The sequence below is a fragment of the Condylura cristata genome, unplaced genomic scaffold (assembly GCF_000260355.1).
Source record: "Condylura cristata isolate star-nosed mole 26May11 unplaced genomic scaffold, ConCri1.0 scaffold00026, whole genome shotgun sequence".
NCBI classification, from domain to species: Eukaryota; Metazoa; Chordata; class Mammalia; order Eulipotyphla; family Talpidae; genus Condylura; species Condylura cristata.
The window spans coordinates 7,889,164-7,904,273 of record NW_004567127.1 but is presented as its reverse complement, the minus strand read 5'-3'; the positions used below and the strand labels follow the sequence as shown (position 1 = coordinate 7,904,273).

The following is a 15,110-nucleotide window of genomic DNA, read 5'->3' as shown; positions in this document are numbered from 1 at the left end:
CTTGATCACCCCATCATGGACTACCCAGACATTCCTTTGGAAATTTAATCTTGGTAATCACCTTCTGGGGCTCTAGTATATATATATGAAATTTCATTTATTCGGTATTTTTAGTTCAATTGGAAACAGGTGGGGTTTAATATTAGGGACCTTATCCAAATAGGGGTGGGAGCAGAACTTTGTTCATCAAGTCTTGAGCCTTGACTAGGGTTCACACCCGCCTGGAGGAAACAGCACCTTTTTTGAATTATTAATTGCACAAAGATACCCTTGGAGTTGGCTGCTCCCTGGGTATGGAGATGGCAGCCTGGAAGTGCATTAATTTTTTTTTAAATGCCAGCTATAGGTTAATCGTTTGTTATGCTAGATTTATTCTATTATCTCATAAATTTAATGTTGATATTAAGCAAAAATATAGATGGACTGGGGTATAGGATGTTTAAGGAAGTTCCACATGGTCATAAAATGGTAGATGACAGCAGTATCTATGTTTGAAACCAGTTATGATGGACTTTAAAGACTGCATTCATTCCTCTATTGCCAGATGAGAAAGACTAGAATTTGAGAAAGTCTAGAAAGTGGGATTCAGAAAGTCTACTTTCCTCACCCTTTCCTAGATACATCAATTCTTCAATTCTCTGGCTCATGACTACTTAATCCTTCCCACCCTCTTTTACACAGGTGTCCCCATTCCGACTTCTGACAGATTAATTTTGCCCAATTTTCAACTTTATGTAAATTTACTCTTACAGTGTGTAAATGTTCAAGTTTTTGAATTGGTTTTTATAGTCTTTGGGTAGATACCTAGGAACAAAATTGCTGAGTCCTAAGGTAGGTCCATTTTTAGTGTTTTGAGGGTCCTCACACCTCTTTCCACAGTGGTTGGACCAGTTTGCATTCCCACCAGCAGCGTGAGAGGGTTCCTTTTCCACCACATCCTTGCCTGCATTTGATTTTTTGTTTGTTTGTTTGTTTTTAATATGGGCCATTCTCACAGGTGTGATTTTTTGTTTGTTTGTTTGTTTGTTTGTTTGTTTGTTTGTTTTTAATATGGGCCATTCTCACAGGTGTGAAGTGGTATCTCATTGTAGTTTTGATTTCCCTGATAGCAAGTGATGTTGAACAATATTTGTTCATATGTCTTTTGGTCATCTGTATTTCTTCTTTGGAAAGAACTGTCATTTTAGCTTGTAGTTTACCATAGTCCCAATTGTTCACATTTTCTTTTGTTTTCCTTGCTGCTAGAGACAAAGATCTCGCTGAAGCTTATGTCATGAAGTGTTTTGCCTATGTTTTTTCCTTGGATTTTATGGTGCTGGTCTTCTGAGTCTTTTACCTATCTTGAGTTTATTTTTGTGTATGTTGTGAGATAGTGGTCTAGTTTTATTCTTTCGTGAGCAGCAGTCCAGTTTTCTCAGCACCATTTTGAAAAGGGTTCCCTTGGTTCAGTGTATCTTCTTCACCCTTCTGTTGTACATTACTTGTCCAAGTAAGTGTGGGTTTATTTCTGGGCTTACAATTCTATTCCATTGATTTGTGTGTCTGTCTTAATTATTATAGTTTGAAGCCTGGAAGTGAAATACCACCAGTACCTCCATTTATTATCAAAATAGTTTTAGCTATTCAAGGTTTTTGTGACTCCATATGAATTTTAGTAATGTTCAGACTATGTCTTTGAAAACATCATTTAAACTTTGATAGAGTTTGCATAGAATAGGTATAATACTTTGTGTAAGATGGTTATATTAACAATATTAATTCTTCTGATCCATAACAAGGATGATTTTTCCATTCTGTTGTGTCTTCTATTTCTTTTAACAATGTCATAGTCTGAGGTGTTTAGTTCTTTTGTATTAATTGCAAATTGAATTTTTTCTTGGTTTCTTCCTCTTTTAGCTCATTGTTTGCATATAAGGAGGCAGCTAACTTGTGTACTGATTGTGTAGTCACCTGTTTTGTTGAACTAATGTATTGTTTCAATTAGTATTTTAAAGAAGTCTTTAGGGTTTTCTTTGTATATTATGGCATCTGAAAATCCTTAAAATTTTACTTCTTTCTCAGTTTGGATTCCTTTTAAATCCTCTTGCCTATCTATTCTACCTCGGACTTCCAATACTATGTTAAATAGTAGTGATGAAAGTAGCTATCCTTATTTTGTACCATATCTCAGTGGAAGGGCTTGCAGTTTTTCGTGATTGAGAATGATAGGAACTGTGAGTTTGTCATATACAGTCTGCATCACACATGTTCTGTTTAGTCCCAGTGCATTTTCATGATACATTGACGTTGAATCTTATGAAGTGTTTTTGTTTCATATCTATTGATATGATCATATCTTTACTTTCTTTTTAATCTTTACTATTTTTTTTAAAGATTTACTTATTTGTGTATACATAACTGGGTTATAGGCCAGAAGTGCAGGGGCGGTGAGAAGATTCACCAGAGACAGAGTGGGGAGCAGAACAAGCAGATCGTTGAAGTACACTGCTGAGGGGAGCAGCGGGAGGGCCAGGAGAGGTCTGCCGCGCCACATGGTCACCTCCAGGGTGGGGATCGAACTCATGCAGAAGTGGCTTTAGCTTCTCAGTGCTGTGCTTCAATCCGGTGTGCCACCAGGAAGGGCCCTACTATTATTTTTTAATCTACTTTTTTTGAAGTGGTGAATTACATCACTGATTTTCAGATTTTGAATTTGAACTATCCTTGTGTTCCTGAAATAAATCTACTTCATCATGGTATATGATGCTTTTAAGACATTATTGAATTAGGTTTGCTAAGATTTTGTTGAGGATTTTTGCATCTATGTTCATTAGAGAAATTGTTCTGTATTATCTCTAAATTTTGTTTGTTTATCTACTTACTAGTTCCTTAATGTGAAAGATATAGTACTTATTTGAGCTCTTTCTTGTTTATTGCTATGACCTTTTTTTTTTTTTTTTTTTTAGTACTGTTCTTGCTGTGTCTCACAAGTTCTGGTAGGTTGTGTTCCCATTATCATTTGTACTGAAGTATTTTTTCATTCTTTTCCTCATTAACCTAATAGGCACTCAGTAGTGTTTTTCACTCTCCAAATAGTAGAGGTTTTTCCTGAATTCTTTTTGTGGTGATTTCTAGTTTGATACCATTGTAGTCAGAGAAACTTCTTGGTGTAATTGCAATCTCCATGGACTTATTGCTACTTGTCTTGTGCCTAAATATGTGGGCAATACTGGAGAATATTCCATGTCCACTTGAGAAGATCGTATATTCAGCTTTCTGGGGTGCAGTTCCCTATAAAGGTATATTTAGCTCACTTGGTCTGCTTCTTTGTTTAAGGTTATTGTGTCATTATTTTCTGTCTGGTTGATGTCCACTGCCAAAGTGAGGTGTTGAAGTCTCTGGCCAGTGATGTGTTTTTCCAATGTCTGTTTTCAGACTTGATAGCAATGACCTCATATGTTTTGATGATCCTTTACTTGGTGAGTAAATATTAGTGAGTCTTGATGTATTGTTCCCTTAATAATTATAAAGCATCCATCTCTGTCTGTTGTTAACATTTTTAGCTTGAAATTTATGCAACAGTACATTAAAAGTTATACATTATGACAAAGTGAGCTTTACTTCAGAGACACAAATTCACCATATGTAATTCGTGTAATTACATATGTAATGTAATTCGCTGTGTCAACAAAAGGAAAGACAAAAATCATACGATCATATCAATAAATGCAGAGAAAGCATTTGACAATATTCAGCCTTTATGTAAAATGGGGGCTAGAAGGAACAGACCTTAATTTAGTAAAAATCACATGCCAAACCCACAGCTAGCATCATTCTCAATAATGAGAAATTAAAAGATTTTCCCCTAAAATCAGGTAGATGGCAAGGATGTTCTCTCTCTACTACTGTTCAATGTAGTGTTGGAAGTCCTAAAAAGCAACCAGACAAGAAAAAGACATAAAGTGAATCTAAACTGGGAAGGAAAAGTGAAACTATCACTATTCCAGATGATGATATACATAAAAAACACAAAGGACTCTACCAAAAAAACTACTCTAGTAAATGATGCAGTAAAATAGCAGGATAAATAAAGTCAATAAACAAAAATCAGTTTTACAAGTGCAAACAATGAAATAAAGCAAAGAGAAATTAAGAAAACATTCCCATCTATAATTGCACCAAGAGGATGAAATGCCTGGAAGTAAACTCCACAGTAACAGTAAAGGACCTACAAACTGAAAACTATAAGATATTATCAAAGGAAATAAAAGAAGACAAAGAAATGGAAAAATACTCAAGATCCACGGATATTGTTAAAATCGTCATGCTACCTTTACAGATTCGATACAATAACATTTTTCAAGGAAATAGAACAAACAGTTCTGAAATTTGTAGGAAACCACAAAAGATCCTCAATAGCCAAACAATCCTGAGAGAAAAGAAGAAAGCTGGAGGTGTAATCTTACCTGATTTCAGGCTACAGTGACAGTAATCAAAATCATATGGGTTTGATTTGATCTATAACCTCAGTATGGCCACCCTGCATGAGGACTTTGGCAAGGTCAAGAAGGCTTAGAATGGTGCTGTCACATCTGTTGGGTAGAACATTCACATTATCTCATTGAGCTTCAGAGGTAGCTGGGGGGAAAAAATGTATGGGTTTGGAATGACAATAGAAACTAATAGAACAGAGAGTCCAAATGTAATTCTCACACTCTGAAAAAATACGAGTCACCACAGAGGACGGAGAGGGGAGAGCCCGAGGGGGTGGCAAGGCAGTGGTATATTGGCACTGGATTGTTGATGGAGGATAAAACTTGTGCACATGGGAAGCTGTAACCCCAAATTAAATAGTTGTGTAAATGCTTGGCAAGTCGATAAAATGAGAAAAATAATCAGCCCTGATTAGTGCCAGCCCAAGCTCAGGTGTGCCTTCCCAGGCGTGATCAGCATCTGAGGGCAGTCTGATGTAGTCCACGGTGGGTTCTGTTGCCTTCCACCCCTCCCTCCTAAAAATATCTCCAAATTAGGGAAAACGTGCGTTTCATACCCAGAGCAAAGGTAACCAAGTGATTCTCCCCTTGCCTTGCTTCTTGGGCCAGCTAGTTATTCTGATAATCTACAAGTGTTAATAATCTTGTAGCGTTACCTACCACGTGCTGAGCACGGGGTACTTTCATTCTATTATTTAATCCTCTCAACGATATAAAGAAGAGCTACTTCCAATTTAGAGATGAGAAATGGGATGTAAATATTTGAGAGGCTGCTCAAAAATGCGGAAGGACTGTTCCATTCAAGGCTTCCAGCCCTTCAAAGCCACATCACTGTGGGCAGGCAGGCGCTGACTGAAAGGACTTGAAAGACAAAATGGGTCTAAGAGGGGACTAACGCCTAAAACAGAACTATGTGGGTTCTGCTTGTCTTACAGCAGCTGGGTCTCCCCACTTCCCAGAAGCACTCCGAACCCCAGTGTCCCTGTCCACAGCAGTTCATTCCCTATGGAGTATTTTCCCAAGCTTTTCTGCCCTTCTCGCTCATCCCCATAAAGTGCACCAACCCTACCCAGTCCGCCCTGTAGAGTCCACAACCCCCTGGGTTTTCTCCCGGGGAGGTGCGGGTTCTCGCCTTATCGGGGTCCCTAGAGCACGCCCACTTGCTGGGCTGGCGCACTGGAGCAGCTCGCTCCAGTTTTGTGTCCGGAAGCGCGCTGAGGCAGCCGTTTCCTAGGCAACGCGGTACACAAAGGCTACCCGAGTGGCTCAAGGGAGAGATGTCCTTAAGGAAGAAGAGTGAGGAGGGTTGCTGCAGTAAAAGAGTGGGGAAGAGAGGGCAGAGGGGACAGTGGGGCGTTTGGGAGAGACGAGGGGGCTGGGGCCGTGACCCAGCGCTCCCCGCTTGGAGATCGAACTGGTTTCCTTTATGACCTTGTCCTCTGCCTTACTGCCCCAGACCTCGCCCCTCCCTAAACCTGCTCGCTCAGCTGGACGGGTCTTTACTCATGTGGAGTTTCTCCTCTTTCTTGATCTTCAGAAAGGCAAATTAAGTACCCCTTTGGATCAAGCCAACACAGAAAGATCTTTCCTGCTGCCCACCCCCTAACTTTGTTGGGGCACAAGTTCCTTCCTCTGAGAGGAGCTCCCCACAGAGGACCTGGATGCTACTTTTCAGAGGATGTGAGTATTCACCTTCCCGAGGTGGGTCAGAGTTCCCTGGCTAGCTCAGCATACGGAAGTTTCATGGAAGAAAAACTATCTGAGTTGTGGCCTTCAGGGTCTCCTGCAACCAGCTGTCAGAAATTAAAAGACCATTGCTTCCTTCCCTTCATACCCCTACCAAATGCAAGCCGTTGCTTCATCCAGTCCCCATTTGAGTCTCTATTCCATTTCCACCTGTGAGGATATGTGAGCCAAGGCTAATCACACATCAGTCCAATCCGGGCTGTTGGCCTGCTGGCAGGTCAGTTGATGAACTAATATAATCAGAATCACTGTTGCATCAGAACAAATTCTGCTTTGCGGGCTCAGATAGGTAAATGAACCGCAGTGCTCACGTTTCCTCTACCCGTTAACCCGTTATGGGCCACTTTGCTTTGCAGATGTCCTTGTGTTACCCATGCCACTGTGTGGTCTTGACTAGGTCAAAGTTGGTGTTTGAAACAATGGGTGAATGTTGTGGAGAAGATGGATAGGCGCATTTAAGTTCACTCTGATGGTTCACATAATGTTCTTGATGTTTTTGTCTTTTTTTTTATAAATATATATCACCTGAAGAAAAATGGCTTGGCATACAACCTCTCTAAGATTCCAACCAGTAAAAAAGGATATACATGTGGAGCCAGAACAGCCATGAGGTTTAAGCCAATTTCCAAGGTTAGAAAAGACCGAATGTTTTTAGATTTTAATATGATTTGTGTTGCTATGTCTTGGGAGTGGGAGGTTGCCTAAGGAATGCGCCCTAGAATTAAAGAAAACTCGATATTCAACCAAAAACTATGAAAAAGCCGATCCCAAAAGTTTGGGAGTTAACAGTGCAAATGTGTGTGTGTGTGTGTGTGTGTGTGTGTGTGGGAGTTTCCTGGGACAGTGGAAAACAATTCCTAGATGAAATGCTACCAAGACAGGACTTTGGGGCTGAGGTTAGCATGCTAGAACCTTCGCTGATATGCATCAGCTTTCTCTTGTTGGTTAACAAATGTCAACCTTCTCATTCTCTTGAGTGACTGAATTCAAATCTAAACATCTTCAGCATAATACAGCCTAATCTCTTGTTGGATATTTTGCTGACACTTAAGATCAAGGGCTAGGGATACTGGCTCTCAAAATATGAATGGGACGGTAAGGCGTAGCAGCTGCAAGACGTTAGTGTGGTTCTCCAGTTACTCTAGGTCTGTTTCTATAAGCTAAGCATCATCAGCTAAGGGAACTTCCCTTATCTCGGTTTTCTACCTACTGTAGGCCTATTTTTATAGCTTGAGGTGGTTAAGTCATAGTTGATAAAAACAGGAAGAGACCTGTGTTTTTTCTTAGAGGCTCTGTGTGTGTGTGTGTGTGTGTGTGTGTGTGTGTGTGACCTTGTATTATAACTTATCTTTTTCTTGTAAGCAGGATGTGACACCTTACCCAGGCATGTACCAGCCAATGTATCCTCGGGAACAAAAACACAAACAAAGTTTTGCTCCATTTAATACCTTGTTGCCTCGATTTAGGACATACTCAAAGGACGCTTGTCATCCTTGGTACGTCTCTTTCTGGTGCTCTTTAATTTAGAATAATAGGGAAGAAAAAGAAGGGCTTTTACATATAACCCATGGAGACGAAATAAGGAACGACCTGTCTTAAAAGATTGGACTTCTCGCCTTCCAGATCTCTGACATTGTAGAATTTTAAATCTTAGTAGTCCATGCAAAAAATATTTGCCAGCATGCAAGGTAGCTATATAGTTTGCATGAAGCCTAGCACAGCAGCTTACCTTCTTGGAGCGGATATTCTAGAGTCCAGACAAATGAGAAGCAAATAAACAAGAAAATGTCAGTGATAATAAGAAGAGTAACCATGTCACTCATTAGACTGTGACACTTCTGAAAGTAAAAGGGGACTTTCTGAACAATTATACCTATTCAGTAGTCATAAGCTAGGGCTGTGATGGGCAAACCAGGCAAGTAGGAAGGGAGTTTGCTACAAGGGAAAAAAGTAAGCTGGTCGTGTTGCTAGAGTGTGGTGAGCAATGTGAAAATGAGAACAGAGAAGGAGGGGCTGGGCAGACCTTGTAGACCAGGGGAATAGTCTGAGTTCTCTAGGAAGCCATTCAGGTGAGATGGAGATGGAGATGGAGGAGGAAAGTCAAGGCCTTCCTTTCACTGGTGAGAAATCCAAGGGTCAGAGAGAACAGAACTTTCTCAAGGGTTGCAATAAGAAAGTAAAAATGTGGGACTCCAAATGTCCACTCTTCTTATTTCCACTGCCGCAAAGAATCTATACCAAAAGAAAAAGTGTCATGAACTAAAGCAATTGATACAGTATTTCCATTGTCAAGAAAATGTAATTGGTTCTGCTTTGCTGTCCCTGAATCGCAAATAGATTCAATTGCTGTGGCACTTTATCCCCATTTTCAAATCATGGTTGTGGTCCATCTTTTATTATTGCATTGGGTTGCAGAATTATTTTTAAACTAGAACCAATTTTTACACTAACTGGCATCAAGTTTAGCTATCTTTACCATACTAACATCTAATGAGGAATACATTCACAGGCAGGGGGCCCCCTGCTTCCCTACATTAAAAAGCTAGTCAGTCTGTTACCCCTCCCCAAAGAGCTAGACTGAGTTCAGGGTCTGTAGTGTTGCTGCTGGAGCTCATGCTCGGTTACCTACTCACTAGACGTGATGTTTTGTGCTTTTGATTCTAGCCCTGGTACGTACAACCCAGAGAAAAAGTCACCCCCCAAAGTTACCTGGCCTATGAAATTTGGATCCCCAGATTGGGCTCAGGTTCCATGTCTACAGAAAAGGACTCTAAAAACTGAGGTAACACTGGACTTCTGTGGACCATTCCATGTAGTACTTTCATTGTATCAAGAATTCTTACCCACGGGCTTATAAATGGACTTCAGGAAAACCTGTTACCTGAAATTATGTGCACAGTTTTATGTCTCTGTGCATATGAGGATCTGTTTGGAGAGTTACACAATTTTATTAGATTGTTTAAAGGTGCATATGACCAGACAAGTCACATTTTCTTATTTAATCCTCAGATAATATTCTGTGGTAGATATGGGAGAATTACCCTACAGTAGTGGAGGAGAAAATGGGGATACTGGTGGACTGACTCGTATAGGATGCTCAGCTTGAACCCTAAGTTAGTGCTCTTTCCATCATATCACCCATGAGGTCATTAGAGAACAGAGAGCATTTTTTGGGAGGAGCTCGGATTCTGGGGGCAGACTTCTTAGGGTCACTGTTTTTGTTCTGTAATTTGGGGCAAGTTCCTGCATCTTCTAAGTCTTAGTTTTCTTGATGCAAAATGGATAGAACAGGCCGATCTAATATGGCTGTAAAGACTGAGATAAGTGCAGACAAAATTTAATACCGTGTTTATAACTTTGTAAGTGGTCAATCCACGTTTACTATTATATTTCTAGAGGTACCTTTTTGTTCCCAGTAGAACTTTGTGTTAATTCTACAGATATGGGTTAAATGCCTAATAGATTGATAATTATAACACTGTGCTAGGACCTTTGGTGACATTCAGGAATTAATATCTATAATCTTTGTTTCTGAGAAGAACTGACCAGGTGGAAGGTAATTCCTAACACAGCATATGCCACAGTATACAGGGAGCTGATGTGTACACAAATGTCAAGTCCCTAAGACTAGCTGACTGTGGCACTGGGATTTAGCCAAACCACACAGACATACTATATAATTCTATTTTGCACAACCAGGAAGACAGGCAAAGAGCTCTTACTAGAATATTGACCTTGACAATGCTCTTTCATGGCAGCTGTCCACAGATAAAGATTTTAGAAAGCATCGGAACCGTGTGGCCTACCTAAGCTTGTATTACGATTGAGGAGCCAGGACTACCCTCACGTGCTCCTCCTGACCACAGGATCTCCCGGATTGAGAGCAGAAGTCTCCCTCTGCGTTGCTGAGGCCCTCTTGTCTGCCAGCATGGGCCCCAGGAGGGGCAAGGGGCTCATGAGAACATAAAATCTAGTTCGGAGTATTCTCTTCTCTGCTGTTTTGTTGTCTTCATATATGGATGGGTCTGGGAGTTCCTACTGAATGTCCATTGGGGTGACTTCATTTCATTAAAGTATTCATGGATACCCAGCTTTAATGATCAGATATCTGTTTTATTATGTGTTCTGCCATTAACCCTGGTAACGGGCTGTTTTCTAGATGTATAAAGGATATGAATGGGACTTGGGGCTGCTCTCACTTGTATCTAGACTTGGAAATACAGAAGAGACGTACAGGCATGAAGGCATGTTTGGGGAACTCTCCCAAGTTCCTAAGTTCCCAACTTGGCGTGGGAAGGTCCTGATTTGGTTGCTTTTCTCAGATTGATAGGAAACTCTGGAATCTAAAATCCCTTTCCCCATTACATCTATGTAGTCTGGCTATCTTCATATATTCTATATTGTGTTTTTACCATGGTCAGCCAGAGCCAGAAGCACTTGGGATATGACAGGAATCCAGATAATGCACAGGCTGGTTCCTGAGACCTGGCCTGAAGAATAAGTAGGATTCTCTTAGGTGGCTGGTGGATTGTGTTGGCCTTCCTCATCTGAATGACTCCCTGAAACCTTAGAAGTTAGCCTAGGAGTGTAAGTTCAGAACTCTCTGTAGCCATATTCAAAATACAAAACCAAACACTCCAGCCTGGAAAACAGACCCCTTTCCAACACTAGCTAAAAAAAGTAAAGCCCTCAAGGGCATTAAGTATGATCTACCTCATCTTTCAATGGATCCCTTTTCATACCTACTTAGAAATTTTAGCAGTCACCAGAAAGTGGTGCATCTGCATGTGTTTGGATACCAGAGTGAAGAGCTGCCAGAAGCAGCATGAAAGCATACCCCACTGTAACTGCAGGGGCACCCCATGGCAAGAGGTAAGCTAGTGAAAGAGGCTGTAAGAGGTAAACCAGGTTAAACAACCTCCCCCCCCAGGCATGTTAATGCTGAAAGGCCTACCTCCTTAATGACCAAAGTTTTCTGAAGAAATAATGGTGACGGAAAAGTCTCTATTTGAAATCAAATTCAAATATTAATGATAAACACCTCTGTCTGAAAACTTACCCAGTACAAATGCTTGAATTGTTAGGGGGAAAGAATGTCCTAGATGAACTCTGCAGATACAGGTTCTGTGGGCTCCACCTCCTACTCAAGTCATTGAAACTACAACTCCACCCCCTATTCCAGTCACTGAAACTACAACTCCAGCAATACCAAAGGAAGGACTGCAAGGACCCAAGGGCGGAGCTAAGCAGCCATTTTGAGACTTTGGGGGGATTACAGAAGAGCTGTTAGGCTGTTTCTCTCTTTCCCTTGATCTCATGGCTGGTGGCTGGTGGCTTGGCTCTTGATGAGCTTTCAGTGTGTTGTTGGGGTTCCAAGTCAGCGGAACTGGTAGGATGCTCTAGTTAACTTGTATCTCTCTCTCTCTCTTTCCCTAGGTTGTTCCTTTTCCTTTCCTTTTGTAAATAAACCCATTATTGACCCTTTTTGTGTGTGCCTGCAGTTGAATCTTAAGCATGTGGGTGAGGGAGGACCCACAGACAGGCAACCCAGTTCACATTGGGTTGCTCTGTCACACTTTGAAGTTGATTTAAGGGTTTCCATTATTTTGTCAAGAAGAATTTATGATTTGAGGTATGTCAGTGTTAACACATCACCCATCACCCCACCCCTCTTCTTTTTCTCCTTTGTATCTAGTTACATACAGAGATTTTAGAGTAATAATTTAGCAGGCAGTATTTCTGCTGAGCCAGGATCTTGGACCCCCTTTTTAGGGGGTGCTGCTGGGGTGACAGAACCTGACTCACTCTACTGTTTGGTACCTATGCCCTTGGCTTCTCCCAGGGAAGGGCGCACTCTTCTCTAAAACAGAAGCCTCATTTGATGAAAAATAAAAATTTAATATAGCTCCAGTTAACCTCAGGCAACCTTTAACATGCAAAAGCTATATAGCTAAGTATCTGTACGCAGATACTTAAGGAAAATTACAGTGAATACTAAGAATAAAATATGCAGTAGGTAAGGTTAAGGAAGTACAGTTTCTTGTGAGTTTTAATACAGTAAAATCTTATCATAATGCTGTTTTACTAGAGAAGGACTTTCAGTGTGAACAATTGATATAAGCTATAGACTACACGGAATATTGGAAGATGTAGTTTGATAAACAGCACCAAAGAATTTGCGACAAAGAATTTTATCAACTTTCAATTTAAGGCCAAGTGCAACATTTGCAGTTCTGGTCAAAAACCAGGCCTTGGGCACAACTGGAATGGAAGGTCTTGCCTCCCACACACTGGTAGAACTTGCTTCTGTCCTCAGAGTCACTGTAGAGGCCATCAGCTTTGCCAGAACAGAAGCCTCCATTGCCTCCGCTGCCCCCACTTCCTCCGTCACCACCCTCGCTGCCGCCTCCGCCTTGACCCGCGCAGAAACCTGTGCTTCTGGGTGTGACTGGCCGCTTGTACCCGGCATTGGCAGCTGCTGGGGTACATTCTAAAATACAGAATGCACATTTCAGACCAGAATCCTAACCTGTTTTTGAAAAACAAGCTACAACCTTCTGTTATTAGTTTTGTCCTCAAAGAACTTGCGAGAAGCCTCGAAGCTCCCCTTGGGAAGAATGTAACAAGGAAACAGCATCCAAAGTGCTTTCAGGTGGGTGCTCTAGCCCAGGCTTCTGCTCAGGGGAAATGAGCCCAACCCTACAGCAGCCAGGATTTCACCCTGGGAGTGATAAACATTTGAGTCTTAGTAGAGGAGGCTTCTCTGCAGGTATTTCTGTCATCAGTAAGACATTTGTGGTTTTTCACTGTGTTAAAGTATTATGCTTAGATTGTTTATTTTTTTCTTGTCATATACTTTGTTCTATTTGTTTCCAGTCAGTGTTGCCTCCTTTGTCCTCTCTGTTTTCTCTGTCTCTCTGTCCTCTCTCTGTCTCTGTTTTCTCTGTCTCTCTGTTCTCTCTCTCTCCTCTCCCCCCTCTTTCCAGACATTTTGTCTTTCGTTTTACTCCACTAGTAGAAAACTCTTCCTTATTGTTTGCATTGAGCAAGTCATTTTATACTCATCTCTTATAGGTGTTTACAATTCTAAAAAGCAGTGATTCTGTGAGTTTCCTCAGTAGAGACAAGAAAGCTCTTCTTCCCTCCAGTTACCAACCTCCACTTGCATGATTCTCCCAGGACTTCTCAACCCAGGGGCACACAATGCCACAAGGGGAGCAGGGGTCTCTCCTTATGGTGCTCACCTGTGACTAGTCAGCTACCCAAGCCTTTGTTCCTGCTGTTCTTCAAGACCTGCCTCGCCCCCTCCCCACCAGAAGCTAATGGCAAAATGTGTACATTACACATGTGTAGTCTTCCTATCTTCTTATGTTCTATATTGAGTTTTTACCATGATGATCTAGAGCAGCAAGCACTGGGGATATGACAGGAATCCAGATAAACTCATGGGCTGTTTCCTGGGGCCTAGGCTGAAGTATTAGGAGGTGGGGAAATAGCTGAGCCACCCTGATTAGTTCTACATCAGGATCTAGTGCATGTCAGCAAGTGGGAAGGAGTCTAGCTTGGAGGTCAATGTCAGTCTGTGTATCAGACTTAGTTTCAGGATACCAATTCCTCTTTCCAGCCCCAATTTTCCTGAGCAGCAAGGCCCATTTTTAGGGTGTCAGTTTCATTCAAATCCTCGTCCGTGTTACCTACTAAACTTGAGCTGGTCCTTTGATTGAAAACTGGATTTTTTAAAGACACTTCCTATAGTTCTCTCCCTATTATCACATGTGAGGGCCTGGAAGTTCTATGCTCCCCACCCCTCTATTCACTCTGGTCCCTCTGCTTTACTGTGCTTTGTGTCTTGACCTGCATCTTCTTTAGAGCAATGTGTCTAACTCAAGAGTGACATACTTGAGGACAGGCCCAGGAGTGACTTCAGCTTGTTGATGAGTGGGTATTTGCCCTCATTGCAGAAGGAGCCAGAGAAGTCATCCAGGTCAATTGTCCAAACCATGGCCCCACCAAACTTGTTCTCCTTGAGAAAGTCAACCTATGGGCAGAAAGAGTATACTTGACAGTCATCATCAAATGGCATCTATGCAACAGAGGGAGTCTGGAGTGACAAATTGATTATGGAGAGAAAGGCAGATGGAGTGGACCTCTCAGTTTTTCTTTTATGAAAGGATAGGTATATGTGCTTTGTGGACCTAAGACAAAGTATTGGTTAACCCAGCTCTATTCCTGTTGTCCTCAGTTAATAAACTCTTGGGCCACAGTATATACAAAGTTAATATTTATTTAACAGGATTTTTCCAGGCTAAGCTACATTTTTACATTCATTATTTATTTAGTCATCACAGGAACTACCTAGATCTTTTGATTATTACTCTTTTACAGATTTGTAGGAGCCTATGGAGTTGAGGATTCAGAACCATGTGTATCTGCTCCCAAAGCTGAAGTTCTTAATCACTCCTCATAGAGCCCCCTTTTTCCTCTATGTTGATCACCTTTCTTCTGGCCAGGGTTCTATAAAGATGAACTGACAGTGCTATCCTATGGGAAGAACCCAGACACTAGATTAACTCTTGCCTTCGCCCCTTTCCTACTCTGTAGCCTCACACAAGTATAGCATCTAAGCTCTCAGCCTGCATACCTGTAAAATGGAGAACTGCTTTCTTGCTCCACTGGTGTTTAGAGAAACAAGTTTTAAAAATGCTTGTTCAGCATTTACATAAAAATGTTAAGTCATGTTCTCCTCCTCCTTTGAAGATTATAGTCAGGCCTGATATAAAACAATTTTCTAGATAAACTAGTGGAGACACATGCTAGGGAAAACTTGGCATTTAACCTTATTGGACTATCTGAGTATCTATTGGGATATTATGCTATCTGTTATACATTGTA

General features: G+C 41.2%; 2 protein-coding genes across 2 annotated transcripts in view; one reads left to right on the top strand and one right to left on the bottom strand.

The window, feature by feature from the left end:
• The first annotated feature begins 5,749 nt into the window (after positions 1 to 5,749).
• Positions 5,750 to 10,045, top strand: PIFO (primary cilia formation). The gene is made up of 5 exons (XM_004689497.1): positions 5,750 to 5,768; positions 6,010 to 6,152; positions 7,584 to 7,714; positions 8,883 to 9,000; positions 9,977 to 10,045. The coding sequence occupies exons 1-5, from the start codon at positions 5,750 to 5,752 to the stop codon at positions 10,043 to 10,045; spliced, it is 480 nt and encodes a 159-aa protein (XP_004689554.1).
• Positions 10,046 to 12,424: 2,379 nt separating this feature from the next.
• Positions 12,425 to 15,110, bottom strand: part of LOC101631525 (acidic mammalian chitinase-like) — a 10,012-nt gene continuing 7,326 nt past the window's right edge. The window contains exons 8-9 of the mRNA XM_004689496.1: positions 14,118 to 14,256; positions 12,425 to 12,708 (exon numbers count right to left, since the gene is read on the bottom strand). Of these exons, the coding sequence (XP_004689553.1) occupies positions 12,425 to 12,708; positions 14,118 to 14,256 (423 nt within the window). The remainder of the gene's footprint in view (positions 12,709 to 14,117; positions 14,257 to 15,110) is intronic.

Bases quoted from the DNA above. Each gene is read 5' to 3' on its own strand.
- PIFO (XM_004689497.1), top strand. The intron at 7,715-8,882 runs GTACGTCTCTTT...TTTTGATTCTAG, and splicing joins AAGGACGCTTGTCATCCTTG to CCCTGGTACGTACAACCCAG. The intron at 9,001-9,976 runs GTAACACTGGAC...CTTTCATGGCAG, and splicing joins AAAGGACTCTAAAAACTGAG to CTGTCCACAGATAAAGATTT.